The sequence below is a fragment of the Xiphophorus maculatus genome, chromosome 18 (assembly GCF_002775205.1).
Source record: "Xiphophorus maculatus strain JP 163 A chromosome 18, X_maculatus-5.0-male, whole genome shotgun sequence".
Lineage (NCBI taxonomy): Eukaryota > Metazoa > Chordata > Actinopteri > Cyprinodontiformes > Poeciliidae > Xiphophorus > Xiphophorus maculatus.
Window position 1 is genome coordinate 1,933,357 of NC_036460.1, and position 13,319 is coordinate 1,946,675.

Consider the following 13,319-nt stretch of genomic DNA (forward strand, 5'->3'; position numbering starts at 1 on the left):
GAAGGTAGTGCTTGCTTTTCTTCCATCAGGTTGACTCCAGAGTTATGAAGGTCAGATGAACATAAAGAGCAGCCAGAAACTCCTGAACACTCAGATGGACGTAGCAGAACACCTTGTCCTGAAACTGCCCTCTCTCCTCTTTAAAGATCTGTGGCCTTGTTTTTTCAGTCATTGCCCAAAGCTCATGACCATAGATGAGGGTAGGAACATAGATTGGGGGTTTTCCTTTGGACTTGGCTCTTTCTTCACCATGGTAGATCAGTACAGCACCCGCTTCGCTGCAGACGCTGCACCAATTCACCTGTTGATCTCCCGCTCCATTTTTCCTTAATTCGTGAACAAAATCCCAAGATACTTAAACTCCTCCACTTGGGGCAGGACATCCTCCCCGACCCGGAGAAGGCATGCTACCCTTTTCTGGTTCAAGACCCTTAGATTTAGAGGCACTAATCCTAATCCTGGCTGCTTCCCACTCCGCTGCGAACCACTGTAGATAACTTCCCAAGGCCCAGTAGCACAACATCATCTGCAAAGAGCAGAAGTGATCCTAAAGACACCAAAATGGATCCGCTGCACCTATTTATTCTGTCCTTAAAGGTTATGAACACAATCAGTGACAAATAGTAACCTTGGCAGAGGTTAACGGTGTCAGACTCTCACACCTGTCATAAAGGGACCTAACAAGCCCTAAAGATGAGATTTAACTTTATCGTTTCCTAATGTGTAGATCAGTTGTTGGTATTTTCCAGAGGTCACAATAACTTCTGGGAATTTAAACATGGCAAAGACATGAAAAGGTTTGATGACAGCTCCAAATATCAGATAGTTTGTATCAAAAATAAAATAAGTCGGGGCGTGCTGTGGTGGCACAGGGGGTTAGCACGCCCCACGTTTGGAGCTCGACTCCCGGTCCCGGCGACCTTTGCCTTTGTCGCAAAAAATACGAGCCACTAGCGCCGCAAAAACTCTTCGGAGAAAAAAAATGAAAAAAATAAAATAAAATAAAATAGCCAGGACTAATTGTTCCAACTCTCCAAACAATATGGAGCCAGATCAACCATGATAACCCTGCAGCCCTCTATCCAGTTCTGCTGGTTCACAAATCTGTCATCATCTAGGAAGGAGCTGCTTTACGTTGTCTGTTGAATAACCTTGAAGCCAAATGAAAGCCCTTAACTCTGGGTTCCATGAATTCCTCCAACCCCAGAGTGTTTGCTTCAACCACACCAACTTCATCCAGTCTGACCACATGATATTTCAGACATAGGTGACATAACAGAAACTTACTTTTGATTGTTAGAGTGATCGTCTTCAGGTCCAGAACCCTCTGGAGGTTCAGAGATGCTCTGATGATGAGGTAATGGATCAGATCCCAACAGGGTGTCAGGTTCTGGTCCCAGCTTGGATCCAGATTCACATCCTATAAATGTCTGAGATTGAAGCTCAGGTTCAGTGTTGGGTTCAAACCCTGATACTGTCTCAGATTCAGGATCGTTATCTGATATGGGTTCAGTTCCAGGTACAAGTTCAGAGTAGGGTTCGTCTTTGGATTCAATTTCAAGCCCAGGTACAGCAGGAGGTTCAGGAGAGTCTGGTTCCTCTGTGTGACTAGAAATGTATGATAAAGGAAAATATATTCCCAGAATTGTTTTGCACATATAAGGGACATGAATATAAAAAACTTACCTTTGATTGGTAGAGATTTCATCTTCAGGTCCAGAACCCTCCAGAGGTTCAGAGATGGCCTGAGGATGAGGTAAAGGTTCAGATCCCAACATGGTGACAGGTTCTGGTACCAGCTCTGACCCAGATTCACATCCTGATAAGGTCTCAGATGGAGGTTCAGGTTCAGACTTGACTACTGAGTCAGGTTCATGAACTGATTTGGTTTCTGACCCAGACAAAAGGTCAGCATTGGGTTTGTGTTCGGACACAGTCTCAGGTCCAGGTTGAGGTTCAGGAAAGTCTGGTTTCTGTGTGCTGCTAGAAAAACATGGTTAAAAAGAAAAGGTAAATGTTTTCAGGTCAACAACTGTAGTTATTATGAAATGTCCTATTTTACATTAATTATTTACATTTCACCATGAAATTTCAGACACAGAAGGACAATAAGAGAAACTTACCTTTGAGTGGAAGAGCGATCAGGTTCAGGTTCAGGTTCAGGATCAGGATCAGGTTCAGGATCAGGATCAGGTTCAGGATCAGGATCAGGATCAGGTTCAGGTTCAGGATCAGGTTCAGGATCAGGTTCAGGTTCAGGTTCAGGATCAGGATCAGGTTCAGGTTCAGGTTCAGGATCAGGTTCAGGTTCAGGATCAGGTTCAGGTTCAAGATCAGGTTCAGGTTCAGGTTCAGGTTCAGGTTCAGGTTCAGGATCAGGATCAGGTTCAGGATCAGGATCAGGTTCAGGTTCAGGTTCAGGATCAGGATCAGGTTCAGGTTCAGGATCAGGATCAGGTTCAGGTTTAGGTTCAGGAAGCTCTGTAAGTTCAGCGATAGTTGGAGGTAAAGGTTCAAATCCGAACAGAGTCTCAGATCCAGGTACTGATACTGATTCAGGTTCATTAACTGATCCAGATACAAGTTCAGAGTTGGGTTCAAATCCCAGCCGGGTGTCAGGTTCTGGTACCGGTTCTGATCCACATAAGGTCTCAGATTGAAGTTCAGGTTCAGAGTTGGGTTCAAACCCTGATGGTGCCTCAGTGTCTGGTACTAAGTCAGGTTCATGAAGTGATTTGGTTTCTGATCCGGTTTCCAGTTCAGCGTAGAGTTTGTGTTCAGATGCTACCTCAGGTCCAGGTTGAGGTTCAGGAGAGTCCGGTCTCTGACTGTGGCTAAAAATACATTTTTAAGAAAAAAGGAATGTTTTCAGATTAACAGCTGCAGTTATGAAATACACTTCATATAAAGTAATTATTTCCATTTCTAATCTGTCATTGTGACATTTCTGTCATAAAGGGAACATAAGAGAAACTTACCTGTGATTGGTGGAGAGACAGTTTTCAGGTTCAGAGATGGTCTGATTGTTGGATTCATAACTCGATAACGTCTCAGGTTCTGGTACTGACATTAATCCAAAACCTGACACAAGTTCAGGTTTTGGTTCAAATCCCAACAGAGAGTCAGGTTCTGGTACCAGTTCTGATCCAGGTTCACATCCTGATAAGGTCTCAGATGGAGGTTCAGGTTTAGAGTTGAGTCCGTATCCTGATAGATTCTGGGGTTCTGGTACCGGTACAGATTCAGGTTCATAAACTGATATGGTTTCTGATCCAGAGTGGGGTTCATATTCTGACACGGTCTCTGGTCCAGTTACGGGTCGAGCTTCGGGTGAGTCTGGTCTCTGTGTGCTGCTAGAAAAACATCCAAGACCAAAAGGAAAATGTTTGCAGGTTAATGTCTGTAGTTGTGGTGAAATTTGTCTATTTATATTTTATTTTCAACAACTGATCCATTGTTATGCTGTGAATTTGCCCCTGCTATAAAGTATGCTATTCTTAATTTTGTTTATATGTACAGTATATTGCATTTTTGCAGGAAATGCACAATTTTGATCATTTTTCACTTTTTCTTGATTATCTTTTTGTTTTGTTCATTCAACAAGTTAGTATTCACACTGCTGCCTCACACAGAACTGCATTTTCTCTAGTTTCTCTTTCTAAACTCTCATTGTGATTTTTTATTATTTTTTTAAAGGTTTTGTTGGCTCTAGTGGCCTTTATTTGACAGTAGTTTGACAGGAAACAGGGTAATCAGAGAGGGGGAAGACATGCGGCAAATGTCGCCAGGCCGGGAATCGAACCTACGACCACAGCTACAAGGACTAAGGCCTCAACGTGGGTCATGCTTTGCCCCTGCGCCACCACAGCACCCCATTGTGATATTTTAGACATTTATATGAGTTTGAATACATTCTCAGGATATTGCGGATTAATAAAGAGTGGTACTTCAGCTGCTGGTTTTTAAAGTTTTGGAAAAACAATACAAAATGAACAGTTGAACATTCAATCTTTCCTAGATGATGAATAGTTGAAGTTCCTGAAATGGAGAAAAACTGACAGCTCACCAGAGTGAGCAGCACCAAGTCAGACATGTTGGGATGGGATGTGGCTCCTCTGCTCTGTAACACAACAGAAACGCTGAAGATGCAGTGACATCCATGCTGAGCTCAGTCAGTCACAGACGCTGGCCTCACCTTTGACCTCTGCTCTGTTTCTTCTGCTCTCTGAGCAGAGGAACGCTCTCATTCACATCCTGATCCTGATCCATGCTGCTGAATCCAAATCAGCTCTCGCTGCCTTCACCTGCAGAGGAAACAGGCAGAATGTTAGGATTCATCTGGACATCAGCTGCAAACGTTGGTTCTTATTCTGATTCACTTCCAGGTCAGGAGGCTCAGTTACCTCTGAGTTAAAACTGACTAGATAAGAAATAGGATTCTAAGGAGTTGGTATAACAGAAACATCTTCACTTGGTTTAATACAATAGTTATTGTGTGAATATTATTAGGATTCATGTAATGAAGATTGAAGAGTCTGCTGCCGCTAGTCTGGAGGAGCTAAGTGGCGTCGTGAGGCAGAAGCTGTTTGGTAAACAGGCAGCGCTTTGTGTGAGCTAACGTTCAGGCACAGCTGAATGGTTGCCATGGAGATTAAAGGATTCCTCAGATATTCATGAATTAATAAAGTAACACTATTGTTATGTTTTTGGATGAGGGAATAATTTTATAATATGATGTAAAACTCAAAAAGTTGATTCTACATGATGCCGCCTCTTTAAGCAATTAAAGGGGTGGTAAAAATTTTATTTAAGCAATTAAATTTTTACCCATTTTCTATTTGGGTAAAAATGTGTTGAAGTTGTTCTAAGATTACTGGAGTAGTTTTTGGTTTTCTCGCCGTCCTCTGTGAACGAATGATTACTTTCTAAAATAAATCATAGCACGGCTGCAGGAGCTCCACCCTGTGAAAGAATGGCAGGCCTTCACGATCTTCGCCCTCAGGGTCTATCAGTGCATTCAGGCAGACTCGGGGGGGCTGGGGGGGGCTCTATACAAAGGTTGGCCCTGGGCCCCAAAATGACTGAGTCTACCTCTGCGTACCTTCACTCCGTGGCTTTTCCCACCGTTTGCTGTTTGCTGTCGGTGTTTGTCTGCGATTCGACCGACTGGAGTTTGTCTCTCACTCCTGGCAGCAGAGTAATCACTTCCTGAAGTAAACGTTGGGCTGACAGTCTGTCGAGTTTCCAGCCTGACACTAACTTCACTGTGGAGTCATGAATGAAGTTTTCTCTCTACAAAAATAAAAAGACAAAGAAGAAAAACTCACCCTGGTCACGGCTCTTCTTCAGAAACGCCGTATTCCACCTGCAGCTTCGTTTGTCTTTCTGTTCTTCCTGATTTCTCTTGTTGGTCTTGTTGGCAGCGTCTCCGTGGAAACACGCCCACTGGCGTGTGTGAACCTGCTCAACATCACTGCTTTCAGTTTCTTTTCATTTTTTATCTTATTTTTGGTAGAACTGTTTTACTTTTCATCATAAAAATTAAACATAATTTTTTCCAATTTAATCACCTTTTGTCTTTAAGATCTTCAGGATTTTAATGTTAAATACATAAATTTCTGTCACTGCTGTTTCTTATAGATTTCAGTTTCATATTTCATGAAGCCAGTATTTTTAGTTTGTTTTTGGTTTTTTATGCTTTAATGTTTGGAAAAAGCTCTAAAGTTTGTTAACCGCTGCAGGCTGGTTTAGCTTGGAAGCTGAAAGAAAACTGAAGTTAGACTTCATAAATTATTTTTGTATTTTTTTTAATGTGAATTTTATTTTGTATGCCTGTTATTTTGAACATCATTTTAAAGACGCAGCTCAAACAAAAATGTCTCATAATTTTTGAGACATTTTTGTTCCCACTAACCGCCGATGTGAAGTTTTTAAAAGAAAATCTTTTTTTTTTTATTAAATTTTCAACTCAAACTCACAATAGAGCAGAAAACTAATCAGGTTTGGTCGATGCTGGTTCTTCACCGTTTGAATCAGAGGAAATGAGGTTTTCTGTAAAAATCTGTTTATTAAAAGCAGCATCAGATGAATCCATTAAGCCTTTATGAAAACATCCCATAAGCTCTGGATTATTAAACCTGCACATCCTGCTGCCTGCAGGACGGAGAACCTAAACAATCCTTCAGCTTTTTGTTGCATCTCCAATAAATGTTGAAACTATTTGCACAAAAAACAAATAAAAACTGTTATTAAAAAACATTGAGTTTAAGCTGACAAACTTTCTGTCTCTGATAGAAAAGGATGATTTGACTCTTTTAGGTCCGCTGAGGTTTGATGATGATGATGGTGGTCCCGGTGCGGTCCAGTTAAAGCCTCATCAGCTCAGAGTCTGGTTCCGCTCCACCCTCTGCATGGTGTCTCTGATCCAGCCCAGGAAGTTTCCCAGCCTGGTGTAAACGCCGTACTTCCCCCGCGCGGCGCATTTCTCCCCCCAGCTGACGATCCCGGTCAGGTACCAGGTTCCTCGGTAGTGGACCACGAACGGCCCGCCGCTGTCTCCGCTGCAGGCGTCCATGTTGGTCTCCAGGTAACCTGCACAGAACATGTTGTCTGTGATCACCTGCAGGACGGACAGAGAGGAGAGGAGGGTTCATCTGGACTGAAACATCAGGGTTTTAAAATCACAAAAAGCTACATAATGATGTAAAAACCTTTGATAAAAATTTTTAACACTCGTTGAACTTGAACTGTGTCCATATTTTCCAAACAATCAAGTTGGAAGTGCGATCAAGAACCAGACCACCTGCTGCCACCCACAGCCTTTTACATGTTGGGTTTTGAAACTTAAAAGGAATTAAAGTTGATAAAAAATACATTTTTTACGTTTGTTGAATCTGTCACCATGTTGTGACAGTTTGATATGAAAGAAAAAATCAATATCCTCCGCCTTCTCCCAGTAGTATCTAGAATCAACCAATCAGAGTCAGGAGGCGGGTTTTCGTGCTGTCGATCATGCCTGTGTTTGTGCAGCTCTCCCCTCCTATCTCTCCGCTACAGCTTCTCCTTGTAATGAATGCTAGGCTAGTTAGCATGGCCACTGACGATGGGAGATGAGCTGCTCTCTAGGAAACGCAAGTTATTTCTCCGCCATTAGCACATTTAGCAGCGGGTTCATTGATTGACAGCGCTAAGCCCCTCCTCCTGGCTCTGATTGGTTGATTTTGGTGCATTTCTTCAGACTGCAGGAACAGTTCAGGTAGGAGGTAGAGGAAACTGACCTGTTCACAGTCTAGTGAAAATGTTGTCAACGTGTCGTAACAAACTGTCACAACATGGTGACAGTTTTAACAGATATGGATTTTTTTTTTTTTTTTTACATCGGTTACCTGTTGTAGTTTTAAGAAAAGCTCAGATAGAAATAAACATCTAAAAAAAAGTTTATAAGTTCTTCTTATTTTTCATTTTAATTGACAAAAATCAGAGTTTTCCTGAGTTGAATTATGTTTCTGAGTTTTGTCCAAAGTAAACTAAAGTGAAATCTATAACATTCTGCAGAATGAAACCTGGTTAGCGCTCTGACTGGAGCTCAGCGCCGCCCCCTGCAGGTGGCGATCAGCTCACCTGTTCGGTGGAGGCAGAGCAGGCCTGGTAGCTGACCACCGGCAGGGTCACCTTCCTCAGGAAGCGGGAGGAGCTGCCCAGGTACTGCGTGGCGCCCCACCCCGTCACCACGCCCCGGGTGTCTTCCTGAACACAGACAGGCGGTCAGAACCCGAAACATGTATCGGCCGGACTGACGGCTGGAACCGGGTTACCCTCAGCAGGTATCTGGACAGGTGAGGGTCCGGCAGGCAGGCGGGGACCGCGGTGGGGCCCCTGAGGGCCGGCCGGGCCAGGTAGAGCAGGGCGATGTCGCTGTCGAAGGTGTAGGAGTGGAAATGAGGATGAGCGACGATCTGCTGGATCTTTATCTTCTGCTCGTCTGGATCAGGACGTTTTTTATCGTAGTCACCTAAAAACCAAAAAAACAAACAAATGAATAAATTATTGTGAGACGAAGGAAGATGAGAAAAAGAAAACAGACCTTTTGAGCAGAATCATGACTGCTGTTGCTTTTCATAGTTTTAATTTTATTAGATGCTTTTTATGATTTTATGCTTTGAAGCTTTTAAGCTTAACAAATCTGTTTGTCTGGTTGGATGTAAATGTTTTGTTCCTGTAAATGGAGCCGCCGTCTCACCAGGTTCCGCTTGAAAAAGAAACAATGAATGTAAATTTTATAAAAAATATTTTTTATGTATTTGTTGAATCTGTCACCATGTTGTGGCAGTATGAGATGAATAATCTGTGAAAAACAATCGATGTCCTCTGCCTTCTCCCAGTCCTAACTGCAAACAACTAATCAGAGCCAGGAGGCGGGGCTAAGCGCTGTCAATCAAGCCCGTGTGCGCGCGGACTTCAATGACATTTTCTCATAATTTATACTTTCTAGCAAAAATTCCTAAAGAAGAAACTTCAACCATCAAAGACTAACACCAAATCTACCTCTAGCTCAGAAGAGTAAAATCAAGTTTCAGAGTGGCCTAGTCAAATCCCAGACTTAAATTTGATTGATAGTCTGTAGCGTGACCTTAAAACACTCAAAAACTAAATCAAAGCAATAAATCGGACATTAAACCAGCCAATCAGTACAGAGACCAATCAGGACCGGCTGATGGTTCCCATCGTTTTGTTCTGGTCCAGCAGGAACAGGAATCAGTTAGCGAGGTTTTTCAAAATAAAACTCCATTCTCACCTACAGTGACGTGGTCCGCTGAGTCCTCAAAGCAGTGAGCTGCAGAAACAACCCAACGCTCTGAAACCAGGGTTCCTCCACAGAACCCGGACCCGTCCGACCTGTGGACCAGAACCTGGACAGAACCGGTCGGAATCGATCAGAACCTCAACAGAATCTGAACAGATCCACACAGAACCAATCAGAACCGATCAGATCCATCAATAGAAGACTAACCTGCCAGGGACTTCCTCCTCGACTCTCCAGGTTTCCTCCCACAATACGAGTCGAAATATTCTCCTCCATTTGTCCCTCCGTCTGGTACCCACCTGTCAATCAATCAATCAATCAATCAATCAATCAATCAATCAATCAATCAATCAATCAATCAATCAATCAATCAATCAATCAATAAATGAATCAAGTTTATTTGTATGGCACATTTAAGCAACAAGGCAGTTCAAAGAAACATTATAAATGTTCTTCAGGTGACAGAAGGCCGTCTTTGTAACCATCTTTATGTCTCTGCAGGTTCAGGTCTGATAGTTTCAGCTGTAATAGCTGAAGTTGACCAACCTGAAGTTGACCAACCTGAAGTTGACCAACCTGAAGTTGACCAACCTGAAGTTGACCAACCTGAAGTTGACCAACCTGACGTTGACCAACCTGACGTTGAGTTTGTTGCCTCTGACGGTTCTGTTGAGTTGTGTTCATGGACTTCGCTGTTGGTGCCGTTCTGGTCTGTTGCCATGGTAACGTTGGTGTCCTCCAGGAGATCCAACAGGGAGCGACCGTAGTGCAACGCTGCCATCTGCTGGCGGCCGCAGGGAAACTCCACTGGATGGGAGAATAAAGCAGTTATGGAGAGTTTCACCTCAGGAAAATCTGCCGGAATTACAGATTAGACAGGTAAATTAGTGCAACACAGGACAATGACCTGTCAGACAGGTGAGACTGACATCAAATCTGTCTCAGAATGGACTCGATTAGACCAAATTTATTTCAGATTAGACCAGATCAGACCAGGTTTATTTCAGATTAGACCAGATTAGACCAGGTGTGTTACCTGTTGGTGTGCAGCTCTTTTCATCAGCCTCCAGTTTAAATCCGTCAGCACAGCCACACTGAACTCCAGCGCCCTCTGGCAGGTCTTGGCAGTACTGCAGGCAGCCACCGTTCCCATAGCGACACTCCAACACCTCTAGACACGGCACAGACACAGGTAGCAGGTGTGTTGTGAGACCTCATGGCCGACAGGTGTTTATCCGAGTCGCAGCTCGTTTCTCACCCGAGTCGCAGGTTTTCCCGCGGAACCTGGGAGGACACAGACACAGAAACTCCTGCCGGTCCTGACTGCAGATTCCCCCGTTAAGGCAGGGGTTGGTCCGGCACGGGTTCAGATCTGCAAAACAGAGAAAACACAGGTGGACCCGTCACCTGGCAGTGATGTCACCTGGCAGTGATGTCATCAGGCAGTGATGTCATCAGGCAGTGATGTCACCTGGCAGTGATGTCATTAGGAGAGCACTGTTCATCCAATAAAGTGATGAAAGTTGTCTAGGTGACATCAGTCAGTGATGTCACCAGTTAATGATGTCACCAGATAATTACTATACATACCAATTTACCTGTGATCAGGTAAATTTCTCATTCAGCTCTAAATTCAGCAAGAAAATCAAAACATTTTGCAACATAATTCTGATATGCATAACTAAGGCTGAACGGTACGGCAGGAAAACAAATCACCAATCAATCATTTCATATTAGTCAATATCAATACTTTATTATGTTTTTGTGCTTTAAATGATCTGAAATACTGCCAGTGTAGATAACTGTTCATCCACAGTTTTCTCTCTGTGGTTATGACACAACGCGCAAGTTACTCAACAGGTTGTTGCTAGGTAACCAAAGAGTGTTGTTAGGTAAATGAACAACAGTTTTACTCACGTTGGTATCTGTACCAGAACTCCATCTGTGGACGAGAGTTTAGAGTTAATATCTGCAGCAAAGACGACGAGGAGAAACAACCCAGGTTCATTTCCAAAGACATATTTCATCATCTACAAATGTTACATTTTCAAACTTAATACTTAGTTAGCAAACTAAGTACTTAAGTATTTAGTTTTGTAGTTTTAATTATCTGAAATACTGCCAAAGTGTGGATAAATGTTTTACCCACAATTTTCAAAACTAAATACTTATGTATTTAGAGTGACGTATTTGAGACGAGCTAAATATTAATCTAACTAAATATTTGGCTTTAAAACAATTTTTTGTCTTGCTAACGAGACAAAATGAGGTTGCTGACTGAATATTCAGTTTGAAAGTGTGACAAACAAAAAACATGGTGAAAATATCCATCCATCCATCCATCCATCCATCCATCCATCCATCCATCTTCTTCCTCTCATCCGGGGTCGGGTCGCGGGGCAGCAGCTTCAGAAGGGAGGCCCAGGCTTCCCTCTCCACCACCAATTCTTCCAGCTCTTCCTGAGGCGTGAAAATATGACTTTGAAAAATTAACCACAGTTTTTTCTCTCATGACTATATGACCCAAATTATTTCTGTTAATTTTTTACTCTGCAAATTTACATATTAACCAATTTCTCCAAATATTAATGTAATAAAGTGAACTGCACCAGAGGAATCTAATAATTCCCATTATTTGTAGAACAAATCTGCCTCTGACACTGGAGGGCAACTGGACCCACCATGTTGTCCCAGGAAGATAAACCTCATCACTGAATGTGGCCTCCAGCGGGGCCCCCTGTCCCTTAATGTGGCCCCTGAGCTCCAGTGTGGCCCCCTGTCCCTTAATGTGGCCCCTGGCCTGCAGTGTGGCCCCCTGTCCCTTAATATGGCCCCTGAGTTCCAGTGTGGCCCCCTGTCCCTTAATGTGGCCCCTGGCCCCCAGTGTGGCCCCAGAGTGGGTTGTACTGTGGTTTCGTGGGTCTGGAAGATCTCGGCGGCCTCCTCTCTGGAGCAGCGCTCTTCGTAACACTCCCTCTCCAGGTTTCCTGGCAGCATCTCCTCCAGGATGAAGGAGTTGGCACGGCGCCACCTAGTGGAGGACTGCAGCACCTGCACAGCCGTCGGCTGGTCGATGAAGACTGAGGAGTAAATTAGACTTTACTCAGACATCGCCTGACCTAAGATGGCATATTAGGGCCATTGTAGACAGAAAAAATTAGGAGTAAATTTGAGAAAGTCAAAAGTTTACTGGAGAAAAATCTGAACATTTTTGATTAATCCATTAATCAAATTTTGTAGAAAATGTTTTGGAATTTTTTGAGTTTGAAAAGTAAAAAGAAATTTAGGGAAAAAAATCAAAAGATTTTGAGATACATCTCAGAAATTTTCAAGAAAAAATATCTTGAATTTTCTTTACTTTTGGAAGTTTTCTATTTTTGAATTTCAAAAGTCAAATATTTTCAGTTTTCAAAGCTCAGAAAATTTGGAAATTTTTCTAGAAAATGAATCTCACAATTTCTGAGTTTCTGAGTTTTCCCCCACAAGGTTTTGACTTTTGGAGTTCAGAAATTCCCTATTTTCTAGAATTTTTTTTAGTGGACATTTGCTCCTTTTTTCTATGTACGATGTCTATAATACGCCATCACCGCTGCACTCTGACTGCTGCTTGTTTAATTATTAAACCGTATTGATGGCCATCAGCCTGAATCTCATTTTAAAGACTCCACAGCGTCAGGAGAAGGTGTCGATCTCTCGGTTCTCTACATCTGGATCCAGATCCGGTGGATCCGGGTCTCACCTGAACATTGGATCAGCGTGGAGCAGCTCAGCAGGAAGCCCAGATTCACCGTCATGAACGACAACATGTCTGCCTCCGGAGCCTCAGTCCACCTGCGAAATGAAGGTCCAGCTCATCGATCGACTTTTAACCACAGTTCAAATATTGACTCGCAGCAGAACCGCGAACAACGAGGGAGAAAAGACCAAGAGTTCTGGCAAAATGTTTGGTTTTCACCACTCACCTGTACAGCAGGAGGTCAGAGGTGACCTTCTGAGAAAGAAGAGTGATTGTTCATTCAGTGGGAGCAGCAGGTGGGTTTGTTATTGGTGTGGAAAACCAACATCCTGCAAGACAAGCTGCAGGGAAAACTTAGCCCACCGTGATTTCAACCCCAGAGTTTCCAACATCCAACCTGGCAGGTTCCTCATCTCAGAACCAGTTTCTCCAAACTAAAACTCTACATCAGGATGCATTCACTTACCGTCGGAAACTGGGACTCTGCCTTGACATCTCGCATAAAATATAATCGCTAATTCCATTTATGTTTATCTTTTTTTGCTGGTTTTGAGAAACAAATGAGCAGCTTTGGTTCCGACCCGACCAATCAGAAAGCCTGAAACCAGTTTGAAAAGGGTTTTCATCCCGACTTAAACTGGTTTCAGACTCTTTGGAACAGGTTTAAGTTTAAATAATTAATTAGATCAGGTTTCTCCAAAGTGCGGTCCGGGGGCCATTCGTGGCTCCCAGAATGATTTTGGGCGGCCCTTGACTTGATCACAATCCAAAAATGGCTTC

The 13,319-nt window shown here is 43.1% G+C and overlaps 2 protein-coding genes across 2 annotated transcripts; both read right to left on the minus strand.

The window, feature by feature from the left end:
* Positions 1-939: 939 nt before the first annotated feature.
* On the minus strand, positions 940-5,437 carry LOC111612016 (vegetative cell wall protein gp1-like). The gene is made up of 7 exons (XM_023351660.1): positions 5,328-5,437; positions 4,196-4,304; positions 4,067-4,120; positions 2,979-3,353; positions 2,124-2,834; positions 1,687-1,983; positions 940-1,608 (listed from the first exon to the last, which is right to left on the minus strand). Exons 2-7 carry the CDS (start codon positions 4,267-4,269, stop codon positions 1,284-1,286), a joined length of 1,836 nt encoding a protein of 611 aa, XP_023207428.1. The 5' UTR covers positions 4,270-4,304; positions 5,328-5,437; the 3' UTR covers positions 940-1,283.
* Positions 5,438-6,042: 605 nt separating this feature from the next.
* Positions 6,043-12,782, minus strand: LOC102218647 (coagulation factor IX-like). Its single transcript, XM_005813621.2, has 12 exons — positions 12,766-12,782; positions 12,543-12,634; positions 11,711-11,883; positions 10,721-10,745; positions 10,062-10,175; positions 9,840-9,974; positions 9,440-9,610; positions 9,011-9,102; positions 8,795-8,909; positions 7,815-8,011; positions 7,621-7,746; positions 6,043-6,619 (listed from the first exon to the last, which is right to left on the minus strand). The coding sequence occupies exons 2-12, from the start codon at positions 12,607-12,609 to the stop codon at positions 6,377-6,379; spliced, it is 1,458 nt and encodes a 485-aa protein (XP_005813678.1). The 5' UTR covers positions 12,610-12,634; positions 12,766-12,782; the 3' UTR covers positions 6,043-6,376.
* Positions 12,783-13,319: the final 537 nt, after the last annotated feature.

Coding starts and splice junctions, on each gene's coding strand:
- LOC111612016 (XM_023351660.1), bottom strand. CDS start 4,269: ATGGATCAGGATCAGGATGTGAATGAGAGCGTTCCTCTGCTCAGAGAG. Junction 2,835..2,978: donor TGTCTCTCCACCAATCACAG/GTAAGTTTCTCT, acceptor ATGTATTTTTAG/CCACAGTCAGAGACCGGACT. Junction 1,984..2,123: donor GATCGCTCTTCCACTCAAAG/GTAAGTTTCTCT, acceptor ATGTTTTTCTAG/CAGCACACAGAAACCAGACT.
- LOC102218647 (XM_005813621.2), bottom strand. CDS start 12,609: ATGTTGTCGTTCATGACGGTGAATCTGGGCTTCCTGCTGAGCTGCTCC. Junction 10,176..10,720: donor GTTCTGGTACAGATACCAAC/GTGAGTAAAACT, acceptor TCTGTTTTGCAG/ATCTGAACCCGTGCCGGACC. Junction 9,103..9,439: donor GGCAACAAACTCAACGTCAG/GTTGGTCAACGT, acceptor ATTGATTGACAG/GTGGGTACCAGACGGAGGGA.